The 12,227-nt window shown below is 43.7% G+C and overlaps 1 protein-coding gene across 1 annotated transcript in view; it reads right to left on the bottom strand.

The window, feature by feature from the left end:
- Positions 1-12,227, bottom strand: part of MYCBP2 (MYC binding protein 2, E3 ubiquitin protein ligase) — a 184,237-nt gene that overhangs the window by 27,250 nt on the left and 144,760 nt on the right. The window contains exons 59-68 of the mRNA XM_015409457.1: positions 11,905-12,149; positions 10,200-10,367; positions 9,554-9,711; positions 7,838-8,037; positions 6,167-6,316; positions 4,968-5,128; positions 4,065-4,221; positions 2,759-2,983; positions 2,233-2,298; positions 956-1,195 (exon numbers count right to left, since the gene is read on the bottom strand). Of these exons, the coding sequence (XP_015264943.1) occupies positions 956-1,195; positions 2,233-2,298; positions 2,759-2,983; positions 4,065-4,221; positions 4,968-5,128; positions 6,167-6,316; positions 7,838-8,037; positions 9,554-9,711; positions 10,200-10,367; positions 11,905-12,149 (1,770 nt within the window). The remainder of the gene's footprint in view (positions 1-955; positions 1,196-2,232; positions 2,299-2,758; positions 2,984-4,064; positions 4,222-4,967; positions 5,129-6,166; positions 6,317-7,837; positions 8,038-9,553; positions 9,712-10,199; positions 10,368-11,904; positions 12,150-12,227) is intronic.

Raw genomic sequence — 12,227 nt, 5'->3', positions numbered from 1 at the left:
CAGGAGATGGTGGTGGCTACAAGCATGGATGGCTTCAAGAGGGGATTAGGTAAACATATGGAGGCAGAGCTCCATCGGTGGCTATTAGCCGCAAGGTATAGATAAGAACTCTCAGTCTGGGGCAAGTGATGCACTGTATTCTTGGTGCTTGGGGGGGGGCGCAACAGTGGGACGGCTTCTAGTGTCCCGGCCCCACTGCTGGACCTCCTGATGGCACCTGGTATTTTTGGCCCCTGTGTGACACAGAGTGTTGGACAAGATGGGCCATTGGCCTGATCCAGCGTTGGCTTCTCTTATGTTCTGAGTTTTCTTCACTGCCCAGCTTTCACATCCCTACACAGTAATCGGGAATACTATGGTATGCAGCCAATGAAACATCCTTAGACTTAAGAATCTTTTGTAATAAAAAAGGCTGATGACCTCAGTTTCCACAAATTTAAGATTTTTCTAATGTCACAAGAGCGGCAGTGGGCACCAACAAATAAAACAAAGCCTTAGCAGCTCTTTTCAATCACATTTTTAACTGCAACCACTCCATCAGAAGTAGCAAAGGTCGTGATTATTACAGGTTCCTCTAGACGTATTCTCCACTTAAGAATATCAGTTCTGAAAATCAAGGTGCCAAAGACTAAAGAATGCTTTTTTAAAAGTGCAAACTATGGGGAACATTAAGGAAAAAAAAAAGTTAGGAAAATATGGTTTGGAAGCAACGTACCCTCTTAGAACCATATACAAACCAAAGGTTAGAAGCAGAAGAGGAAGCTTTATTTTTGTAAGAAGCCAGTTCTTTCACTGTATTTACATTCCATCCTTCCTTTGAAGAGTTTGGAGTAGCATTCATCTGGTTCCCTGTGGCCTCCCCACCCAAACTGTCCCAGACTTGCTTAGTATTAAAGACGGAGGTCAGATTTACCACACCAAACGTGAATTGCTGTATCATAATTCAGAGTCTCACCTGAGACGTAATGAGTCTGAAGACTCGCAGTGTTTCAGCTTCGCAGTTCCTTTGCTGAGCGACACTGGCTGAGATCTGGCCTGCTATTTTGATGCTTTCTCCGTCCTTCCATCCCAGCACTTTCACTTGCCGAACTCTGAGAGTGTTCTCTGGGCCTTTCAGTTCAATTTTGATGATGTGGTTATCACCTCCAGGAAGTTCACTTGTTACCCAGCCAATGTGCCTTGAATCCAAGTCAACCTGGAGCGTACAAAGAGAAACACAAATATTTGAAAACAAACACAAGGCTCCGTGACTCGTCTCTGCAAGCAGCTGATTCAAAAGGACTGGGTTTTTTACAGGAAGATTCACATATACAGGTTCATTTTTTAAAATTTATTTTTAAAATTCTTTTATAAATTTTACATAACAAAGTGAAATAAACAAACAATAAAATGGATCTGTGAGTTAATTTACAAACTATGAAATAAATATATCATATCAATACATAACCTTGCATTTTTTAGCATATCCTGATAGTTAACAGTGTGTGAACTATTAAAATTACGATATGTGTAGATTAGACAGAACTGTTTATGCTAATTCACCACTACGTTTGTTACATTTGACTTCAGGGTCTGTTGGCGATCTTTTGGTTGTCCAAAGTAATTATTATTTCTTTGATTTCCTTATAGGAATAACCATTTGTGGTACAAAGGGTTTGTGGGGAGTATTCCATGTGTGGTCACGCAATCTATCACAGGTGCCCACATCAGTATGAATCTGGGGTATGTCGTTGTGCTCAATGGTTGTGTTCCTCGGCTCAGATCTGCTATTCTGGACATCACAAACTGTTCCCACAGTTTGTCATGCCAAGCTGTGAGAGTTCACCAGCTGTAGCATCAAGTCATGGGTTGCACGTGTGAGCAGCTATCTCCACAGATTTAATGACGAGGTCCAGCGTGAACACTGGACTGCGTGTAATCAAATTATAAACTTATATATGATGTACCCCTAAAAGCAAACCATTTCTTCTCCTAGGTACATAGGGCTGGAGAGTTAGAGGAGCGCCCAGCAATCCTTGGCCTCTACAGGCGGTGGGTAAGGGACAGGAAAGTAAATATAAAGGAAAGGGGAGATATCCGTTCTTTCCCCGGATTGTTTCCTCCATTGGTACAGTAGAGAAAAGAGGCAAAGAGGTCTTGTGCACACTGAGGGAGACTGACTTGTAAAACAAGTATCTCATAAGCCTTAGGAATATGCCACTCCTATTGGAAACAAAAGGCTCAATTACTTACCTGTTTTATTCTGCAAAGATCTTCTACGGCTTTGCCAGTTAAAAAAGTCATTGAAGTGACTTTGTTCTGCCAACAAGAAAGAGACAAGCACTTTAAAACTGTCTGATTCAGGATCAAATAAAGTGCATAATAATAGACTCTTTTTATTGGGAACTAAGGGCAGGAAACAATGGCAGAAACATTTGGCAAAAAATGAAAAGCAAACTTTTGCTCAGGACTTAAAAAACCTGTAGATTTCAGCATGTTTGTTGCATGCAGCAGGGCACTGTGCTGCAGGCCTGAGTCAACTAAAGTTATCTGCTCCACTGGTATCTTAAGTATAATGCATGCTTTTCAAGTCTGCTCTCTCCCTGTGAGCTTGCACAGAATGCCAACTAAGGCATGAAGGAGTCCCTCAAGAGTCAATGAATTAACAAATCCTTCTTTACTAAACCTATGATTTTAGAAATCATGCCATGATACAAGAGGGGGGAAAAATGAAAGCTCTCCTGTTCTTTGCTTCGACAGAATTAGGGTGAAATCTTACCCCAAGATCTCGTGAGTTGTCAACATGAACAGACACATAACGAGCATTGATTCCTTTGACACAGTTAATTGTAATATTTTTAGTCTTGTTTTTATCTTCATCTCCTGACTCCCAGAAGGTTTCGGTCGACCCATCTGTCAAGCTGCCAATCATCGCAGGCCGGCTTGATGTCTTAATATCAACGACGCTGGTCAGGTCTTTTAAACAAACCACTATACACGATTCCTGTCAAAACAATGAGGTTCCAGAGTCAAAGAGGCAAATGCAAGTCAACAAATGCCAGTCACCACTGTGTACAAAACCATGCTGCCGTGAAGTTCACGGCATGACCAGTCTCCCTTACACACATAACTAACCTACCTCACAGGGTTATTGTGAGGGTAAAATGGGGAAGGGAGACCCATGTACGCTACCTTGAGCTCCATGGAGAAAGGGACGGATAATGTGTACACAGTGAGATATACGGAGACAAATAAGCAGAACAGATTTCTCTATCATGGTAGACAAGGAAGAGAAACAACATTATACAGTATGTTTCCCTCTCTCATTTGTTCATGTAAATGTGCACATGACAATTTTAAGTAGTATATAAGCAACATAGCAAAGTAAGAATGAAAGGGAAAGCTATGCCGAATTTTTAAACGTTTTCTGTTTTCTTAAGTCAACAAATGCCAGTCACCACTGTGTACAAAACCATGCTGCCGTGAAGTTCACGGCATGACCAGTCTCCCTTACACACATAACTAACCTACCTCACAGGGTTATTGTGAGGGTAAAATGGGGAAGGGAGACCCATGTACGCTACCTTGAGCTCCATGGAGAAAGGGACGGATAATGTGTACACAGTGAGATATACGGAGACAAATAAGCAGAACAGATTTCTCTATCATGGTAGACAAGGAAGAGAAACAACATTATACAGTATGTTTCCCTCTCTCATTTGTTCATGTAAATGTGCACATGACAATTTTAAGTAGTACATAAGCAACATAGCAAAGTAAGGAGGGATAGAATGGAAGGGAAAGCTATGTTGAATTTTTAAAGTTTTCTGTTTTCTTAAAACAACTGAAACAGAGGCTCTCCTACTGACACTGGCATAGACTGGACAACACAACCAGGATCAGGTGAATCTATGTGAAGCTATCAAACCAATATTTCTGAATAATTTGATGGTCAGGGGAGGGGGGGAAAATCACCCGTGAACGCAAATTATTCCAGCAAAAAACACTTTCGGCAGCTGTACATATGTGGCTGTATACTTCTACTCTCCTCAATATGCTCAATAGTATTCGAAGGTAAGACTTGCCTGACTCATGACTTCAAACCCTGACTGTACGCTGATGCTAAAACTCTCTTCACTATCTCCATCGTCAGATTTGGACAAGATGTTGTTGATGTGGTGGAAGACGTTGCTCTGGTGCAGGAACTGGTGGTCCGACTGCTTGAATTTGAGGCTCCAGCACCTGGAAGACAAGAGCCGTTTTCTCCAGTTTAAAACCATCCATGCAAACGACGTGAGCGCTTACATAAACAGAGAAAGACAGCCTTTGTTCCGTTACGCAGGAGTTGCACTGTACTATCCGAGGGTAGCCATTTGCACCTCTCTCCTCACGATGAGTAAAACTAATTGTTTTTGTATTTCCACAGGAGACTTTGAGAAGGTCCGAAGTTCCACCAGTGTGTTAAAAGCGTTAAAGTTCTGCGAAATTGCTCACTCTGCAAAAGATTCAGAGGCTTTCTGGACTACATCCTATCACTATCTCCATCGTCAGATTTGGACAAGATGTTGTTGATGTGGTGGAAGACGTTGCTCTGGTGCAGGAACTGGTGGTCCGACTGCTTGAATTTGAGGCTCCAGCACCTGGAAGACAAGAGCCGTTTTCTCCAGTTTAAAACCATCCATGCAAACGACGTGAGAACTTACATAAACGGAGAAAGACAGCCTTTGTTCCGTTACGCAGGAGTTGCACTGTACTATCCGAGGGTAGCCATTTGCACCTCTCTCCTCACGATGAGTAAAACTAATTGTTTCTGTATTTCCACAGAAGACTTTGAAAAGTTCCACCAGTGTGTTAAAAGCATTAAAGTTCTGTGAAACTGCTCACTCCGCAAAGATTCAGAGGCTTCCTGGACTACATCCTACAACTGCACCCCACCTGTGGGGGCATACTCCCGCAGTGCAAGAGGCTGTTCTGCCAGTAGTACTTGCCTCAGAGCCATCTGCTGCAATGAACTTCCACTGGGGAGGGACATCATGAGATCGGAGATTGTCTGGAGCAGACGGTGGAAAGTGTGGGGTAAAGGATGAGCTGCTTCACCAGCAATCACGATGTCCGACAGCGGATGTTCGCAGACTCTTGTATCTTTTTCCTGCACATTCAAGCAATGAGTTACAGTTCACTGTCCTTTTAAACAAAGATTTAGTGGCTTCGCGTAACATTTCCCTTGCATAAACACAGGGGTATGGATTGGACTTCCCCTGAGAAGCTTTTGCAGTCATCTTCCCAAGCCTTAACAAAATAAATTGGAATGTAGGTTTAATTACATTACAACCACTCGAGCCACCGCAGCTCCTTTAATTACATTATTATAAATATTCATGTTTATTTCGAAATTGCCAAGTTTGTCACAGAAAAGGTGTGTCCATCCTATTGGGATGAGGACTGGCTAATAAATTCAAGGAAGAAAGGGTTAACAGCTGTAGAGAGACCCAACAGAAAACTGGAACCCCCAGATTCAAAGGCCACAAGGAGCTCTGATGGAGGGTTTCCTCACAGCAACTGGCTGGCCCTGTTGGAAACACGATGCTGGACTAGATGCGCCTTTGTGACTAATCCAGCAGAACCATTCTTCTGTTAAATGGAAACCGGGGTGGTGTGGGGGGGTGTTGTGTGTATTTTTCCATTTTGCTTCACTGAATTACAAGGGGTTCTGTCTTAACTGTTACCAGGTGGATATCGGGGATGCTAACAAAAAGATACAAAAATGTATAATAATTGATTTGAGTCAAATCACCTCTGATGCCCAAGCTGTTCTTAACAGCAGCAAACTACAATTCTACATACAGTAATTTTACAAGAGAAAAAGAAGGCCTGAGGAAGACCCTGCAAATTCATACCCACCAGTAACCAATTGTTCAAATCTTACTAAATATGGAAATATATAATTATGTTATTTTCCATTTCCTCACGCAATTTATCAGTCCTGCTACATTATTACACCTCTTTCAAGAATCAATACCAATCTCTGGAACTACAGATGAGAAGCACCAGTTCCTCAGCTATGCTAAAAACTGGATAAGACTAACCATTACATTTCCTATGCCTACATATTAACGAATAATTCTAAACAGATCACAACTGTATGGAAATGAACAGTGAAGAACTTGCAAGGGCCGTGCTGACTTACCTGCTCTGCGTTTTCCTTATTCGCTTTGTTCTCCTCATCCTCCTCTTCCTCTGGCTCCACCGGAGCGGGAGTCAGAGAAGCCACAAAATGCCACAGAATATCATGGAGAGACGTTGTTTGAATGACATTACAGAGGAGCCAATTAAAAGCCTAGAAGTAAAAGGAGGACAGAGGGAAGTTAAAGAGGAGCTGTCACATTTTAGAAGATCTAAGGATACTTTGTCATAAGTACATGCAGATTAGTCAGCTCGTTAACAGCAAGGGAGAAAACTGCCCTTAAATATATGCAGCATGTTCCCTTTGCAAGATGTCTGTAGTTAACTGGCAGAGGTTGGAAGTGATAAGGGGGAAATAGAAAGATAACAGGAGGGGCTTTAACGGTGAAACTGAAAGACAGATCATCACCTAAAATCTGTAGGGAGCTGGAAAGACCTCCTAAGACAGGAAAGGTCGGATGCACTGATGACTGGAATGAACTGTATGCACAACTGTTAAGCAGTCTCAAGATTAGAGAAAAGGTGCAAGTTTCTGGCAGCAACGTAAACACTGCCAAGGCAATGCAATGGTGCCACCAGAGCAAAGGGAAAGAAATGGCATTCTAGATGTTAGGGCATTTTACAATGTAAACCTATGCAGCGCTACTCCACCTTAAAGCTACTGAAATCAGCAGAGAAACTCCGCAGAATCTAGAAGATTTCAAGAAAGGTGCCTCACCCCTTGGCTCCGCAGAATCTAGAAGATTTCAAGAAAGGGGCGCTGAGTGGAAGGTGCCTCACCCCTTGGTGATTATAACCCAGAAGACAAAACAGGATATGGACAGGCAAAAGCCAGTTTGGTGTAGTGGTTAAGTGTGCGGACTCTCATCTGGGAGAGCGGGGTTTGATTCCCCACTCCTCCACTTGCACCTGGCTGGATGACCTTGGGCAAGCCGTAGCTCTGATAAGAGCTGTTCTTGAAAAAGAGCTGTTTCTGTCAGAGCTCTCTCAGCCCCACCTACCTCACAGGGTGTCTGTTGTGGGGAGGGGAAGGGAAAGGAGTTTGTAAGCCGCTCTGAGACTACCTTTGGGTAGTGAAGGGCGGGGTATAAATCCAATCTCTCCTCTCCTAAACGACGGTCTGAGCCCATGCAACACTGAGGAACAATACTGGTCACCTCTTGCCACAACCAATCTACTTAAACATACACTAGAGAGGTTAGGTCAGGCTGAGAGGATATCACTTTTATATTTTCCTGTAATTATAAACTGCGGTGTAGTAACAGTGACCATGGGCTTTTCTTTCCTGACACCCATAGTGCGCTCTCTTCTCTCCGTATTGCAATAGGGCTTTTTGAACCCTCTCTCTTCCCATTTCCTTTCCCGCCCTTCAGATAGTTTTCCCCCTCCTTCACTCTGTTTCTATTTACACCCTCCTACCTTATCCTCTAAGGATCTGATGTCATGCCTTAAGCCAAAGGGAAAGGAGGGATATAAATGTTTTAATAAATAAATTCAATAAATACAAGCAGAAAGCGGAGGCTGCAGGAATACATTATATCCAAAATATACTGGAGCGAATTCCTGATGGTTCTCATGCTTTGTCATAAGATGAATAACACGGCTGGACTTCTGACAAGCACTGCTATTATTGGAGCAAACTTTTGGGTGGAAGACGAATTCAGGCACTAAATACCTCCATAGCAAAGACCCGGCATGCTGATTTTCTTAAAGCTTGTTTCATTGCAATTTCAAGTCCTTCCAAGTCATGATGCTGGATTACAAATGCCAGAACCGGCCACTGGAAATTTCTCTCTCCTTTGGAAAGAGAGCTGTGGGCGGAGATTAACCGAGAAAGTTCAGGAGACGGATGTCTCAGGAGAGAGGACCCCACTTCTATTTAAAAGCATAAAAATATGTGCACATTAGATGGTTAAACTTTTTTTCCACAGCTATGCAAATGTTAGTATATTAGTATTCAAAAATAGAAACTCTACGTATGATCTGCACTAGAACTCTATCATCTATCTATCTATCTGTCTTTCTGTCTGTCTGTCTGTCCGTCCGTCCATCCATCCATCGCTGCTCACGAGGTTATCATATTAAGCAGTAATTTTATGCTGTGGACTGAAGCCGCACAAGGATGCATTTCAGACAGACCATGCTTTGTCATCATGCTCCAGTCTTCCCCCTCCCCATAACCAACACATGGCTCAATAATTACAGGCTCCTATTTTTTTGCAGCAAACCATCGTTTGCCATTATGTCTGAATGACCGACGGTGCTTGTTAGGTGCGCACAGAAATGAGGACAGCCGATGCCATTATCTGAGAGAACAAAGGGGTGCGTTTCTTTATTCACAGCAAGGCAAGGACTTGCGACGGCCAACGACAATCATTCAAACAAAGGTGAACCACGGTGCAGGTAAGTGATGGGGAGGGAGGAGAGTCCGGCCTCCTCTGTCTCTGTATCCCTGTCTTGCAGGCGAGACCACCTGGCTCCGAGCCCAGAGCAGTCAGGTGTGTGTTCTGACTCGGCTCCTCCTTGCTCAACGCTGACTAATGCTTGAGGGAAGAATGCCATGTTCGTTCTCCTTAGCCACAAAGAAGTGACTGGGGCAGTGGATTTTAAGAGCTGATCCTAGCATCAACCCTCTGGCATGCATGGACACACCATTTGCTAATGCCAGCCGGCTTCCTTTGGTGGTCCACCAATAACCCCCATCCCCTTGTCTCGCCTCTTCTTGAGCAAGGAGGGAGCAGAACCAGAATTAAACCAGTTTAGAATCCTGATCTGAAGAAGGGGAGCAAGCCATTGTTTGCAACAATGACAATGCTTTGCTGCAAAAATCTTCGATTATCAAGCTTTTGTGTGAGGGGAAGGAACACACAAGCTTGAGCCAACCCCCCCCCCCAAGCTCATATCTGAACTGTGCCATTTCTAATTGGCAATAACAAGACAGGCACCTTAGTGCTCAAGAAAACCACCTGAAGTTCAGACTTCAATTCTGAATCTTTTTTGATATTTATTTCCAATTTTGGTCAAACAGAAATTAAAAGGTTGACATACGGTCGGCACCAATGCATTCGTAACAGATTACGAAACCATTTCTTGAAGTATACTCATAGATTGCAGCCAGGATCCAAAGAACTGTGTAATTATTTCTATGCCCCTAATACTCTTTGGATTCCTGTTACTGAAATAAAGGTCCACCATGCCAGTATAGGTGGTGCAGTAAATATCGCAGGGGGCGGCTGTCTGCTTTTTGAAGAAAAACTTAAAAACTGATGCTACGAATAAATCCCAGGCTTAATCTAAACATCATTCTATACAGAGAAACAGCAGAGACATGAAAAAGGAACAAATACAAACCAAAACCAAAACGAGAAAGTATATTATTCTGTATCATTACCGGCATCTCCACTGTTCACTCTCCTTCTGGGGATAGCCTTGACCCGTGCAGGAAGGATGGAGTGCTGCTTGTCATATTCCGAGGCAACGACTGAATATGACCTTTGGAAAACGGTGCGTTTGGCGAGATCCGTATCCGTGATGGGGCTCGTCTCTAAACTGGAAATAAGTCAGTAGGCTAATTAAAATTTTCTCAGTGTTAACAGTTTAATGGTGTTCTGTAAGCCTAGACCACACCTATACCCTGTTAACAAATGGGAAAGCATGATCTCTGGATTTGCAACCAGCTTCAGGAAACGATTTCAAATCTTGCATTAGGACCTGAGTTTATGCAGGATTAACGTTGGTGCAGGCATAAAAAACCAGGGCGAAGGGCGGCAGGAATCTGCACAGAATGGGAAGGATCAAGGAAGGCCAGCGTTGTGACATAGAGGCAGGCAACGCAAGCCAACCTCCGAATGTCTCTTGCCTTGAAAAACCTATGGAGTTGCAATAAGCCCGCTGCGACTTGATCACACTTCCCACCACCAACAACTAACTGGTTACAAAGAAGCAGCCTCCATAAACCACAAAGCTGTCTGAACATTAAAAAAAACAACCCTTTGTAGCTAGCATGCCAACACCTATTAATATACATGCTGGGGTACCTTGGGGGCATGGATTTCATGTTACTTTCTGGCTCCTCAAAAACATTAGGACTGGCATCAGGAGTAACGGATATATAAGGTGCAGGTACTGAAGTCGAGCGCAAGTATCTCATCTCATCCTGAAAGAGATTGTCATCTGGATAGCCAACAAAGTTCTCATGATGATGCCTGGAGAAAATAAGGTACAGAAATGTCACCTCAAAACCAAATCTTTCAGTCCAGTGTTTCACCAGCCACCTAAATGGATAAACATGACAGAAATGAACAAGCCCTAGTAGCGGTAAATTCCACCACCACCACCCAATACACACACAATTTCTATTTCACTGTTCACAACTGCTTTTCAGGTTAAATCTCTGCACTTTTACCCTTTGATCCATCTTGGGAATTTTCAAAATTACACACTCGGCTGGAGTCCTAATCAATGCTCCCTCTAAGCTGTGGAGTCCTGCGAGCAAAAATTCTACTGTGTGAGGTACTGGCATTAAAGTTGTGAGCGAGTGATTCGGCTACTGCATAAATTAGCTTGCTCTGGAGCCATCCCTTCCTGAGCGAAGACATAAATGTGTGAGCCGGAGGCTAACAAACTGTGAGCTGGTTCACACTAACCCATCTTAGAGGGAACACTGGTCCTAATTAAAATCCAGGCAATAGGATCTGCAAGAGTTCTGAAGAAGTAACCGTATCTTGGGTTGGCAAGCTGGCAGAGCGAGGAAACATGGAGTATAAGCCTAGTATGTGATGCCTGCATGAGCAACCATTTTACTAGGTCAGGAAACCATACTGCAAAAGGGTTGTCTCTGAGTTTGCCGTTTCCCTCTGGGGAAGCAATGATTAAATTGGATTTCACCCAGAGAATTCATTTTGAGTGAGGGGTTATCTTCTTCTGAGTCTGAGGATGACACTGCTTTGAACCATTCAACTGGTCCGGCTCCCAGGTGACATGCAAGAGCCTACACTTCCAGAAATCTGATTTAACTTCACGGGTGAATATATACCAAGCACCAAGAAGAGACCGAAAGCTCTTTGGAGGAGCGTGTATTGATCAAAGGTAAACAGAGAAATGGGACAAACCCTTATTTTAAAATACTTTGGAAGCCACATGCAGTTAGTCACACTTGGAAGAACTCAGTCTTGGTTGCTTCTATGTTGAATTATTTGCCCACAGAGGAAGACAATTGCAATGATTAGTGATAGTTGTAATATACTGCTTGTTTCATTGGGAATACTCCAGCAGACGGAAATGACAATATTAATCATGTGAATGCTTAACCCACAGGTCCCCAACATACTTTCCTGGTATGCGCCAGATGTTTTCAGAAAGTGGGGGGGGCAGATGGGGGGGGCCTTTACCCAGCAAGGTTCTCATTGGCCATGAGATATCTGATCGGCCGTGCAGATTTTTTTAAAAAATATTGTTTTGTCAGTAGCGGCTACCAGAGCACAAGGATCTTCCCTGTGTGACTGAAGGTAAGCCGCGGCAGCCATTTTGTCTCAGGCTTTGCCTCCTTTGGCAACCATTTTGTTGCTGTGCCCACCACCCTGTGTCAGAATCCCAAAGGTCCTCACGGGTCCAAAAACGCTGAAGACCCCGGCTTAAGTTCGCTCGAGACTGACTACAGAAGCTTTAGAAAAGCATAATTGTTTTTATAGCGCTGAACACGGGTGGGGGGGGAATTTATCAAGTTCTGTTCTGTTTTTTAACCTGGCTAAAGTCTGGAGGTAGAGACAGGACATTTTAACGGGGAAGTCCTCCGAGATGCCTTCCTTGACGCTGGGAAGCTGGGACTGGAATGGCTTGGACGGGTGGTAGCACAGGATGCTGGGCTCAGCGGCACTGCTCAGGGCCAGCAAGAAGAGTGCGTTCGCTTTGATCACTTGATGGGCCTCCATGGTCGGCAAGGCACGAGGCGTCTTCACTTGCAGTGGCTTTCTCCTAGACTGCTTGACCTACAAAGGGACACAAATGAGCACTCTTTGAGTCCGCCGCTGGAGAGAGGCAGGTAAAAAGGATCATAGATAAATACC

This window comes from Gekko japonicus, unplaced genomic scaffold (genome assembly GCF_001447785.1).
Source record: "Gekko japonicus isolate JY-2015 unplaced genomic scaffold, Gekko_japonicus_V1.1 scaffold846, whole genome shotgun sequence".
Lineage (NCBI taxonomy): Eukaryota > Metazoa > Chordata > Lepidosauria > Squamata > Gekkonidae > Gekko > Gekko japonicus.
Note: the sequence above shows the minus strand (reverse complement) of the source record. Positions and strands in the feature narration are given on the sequence as shown.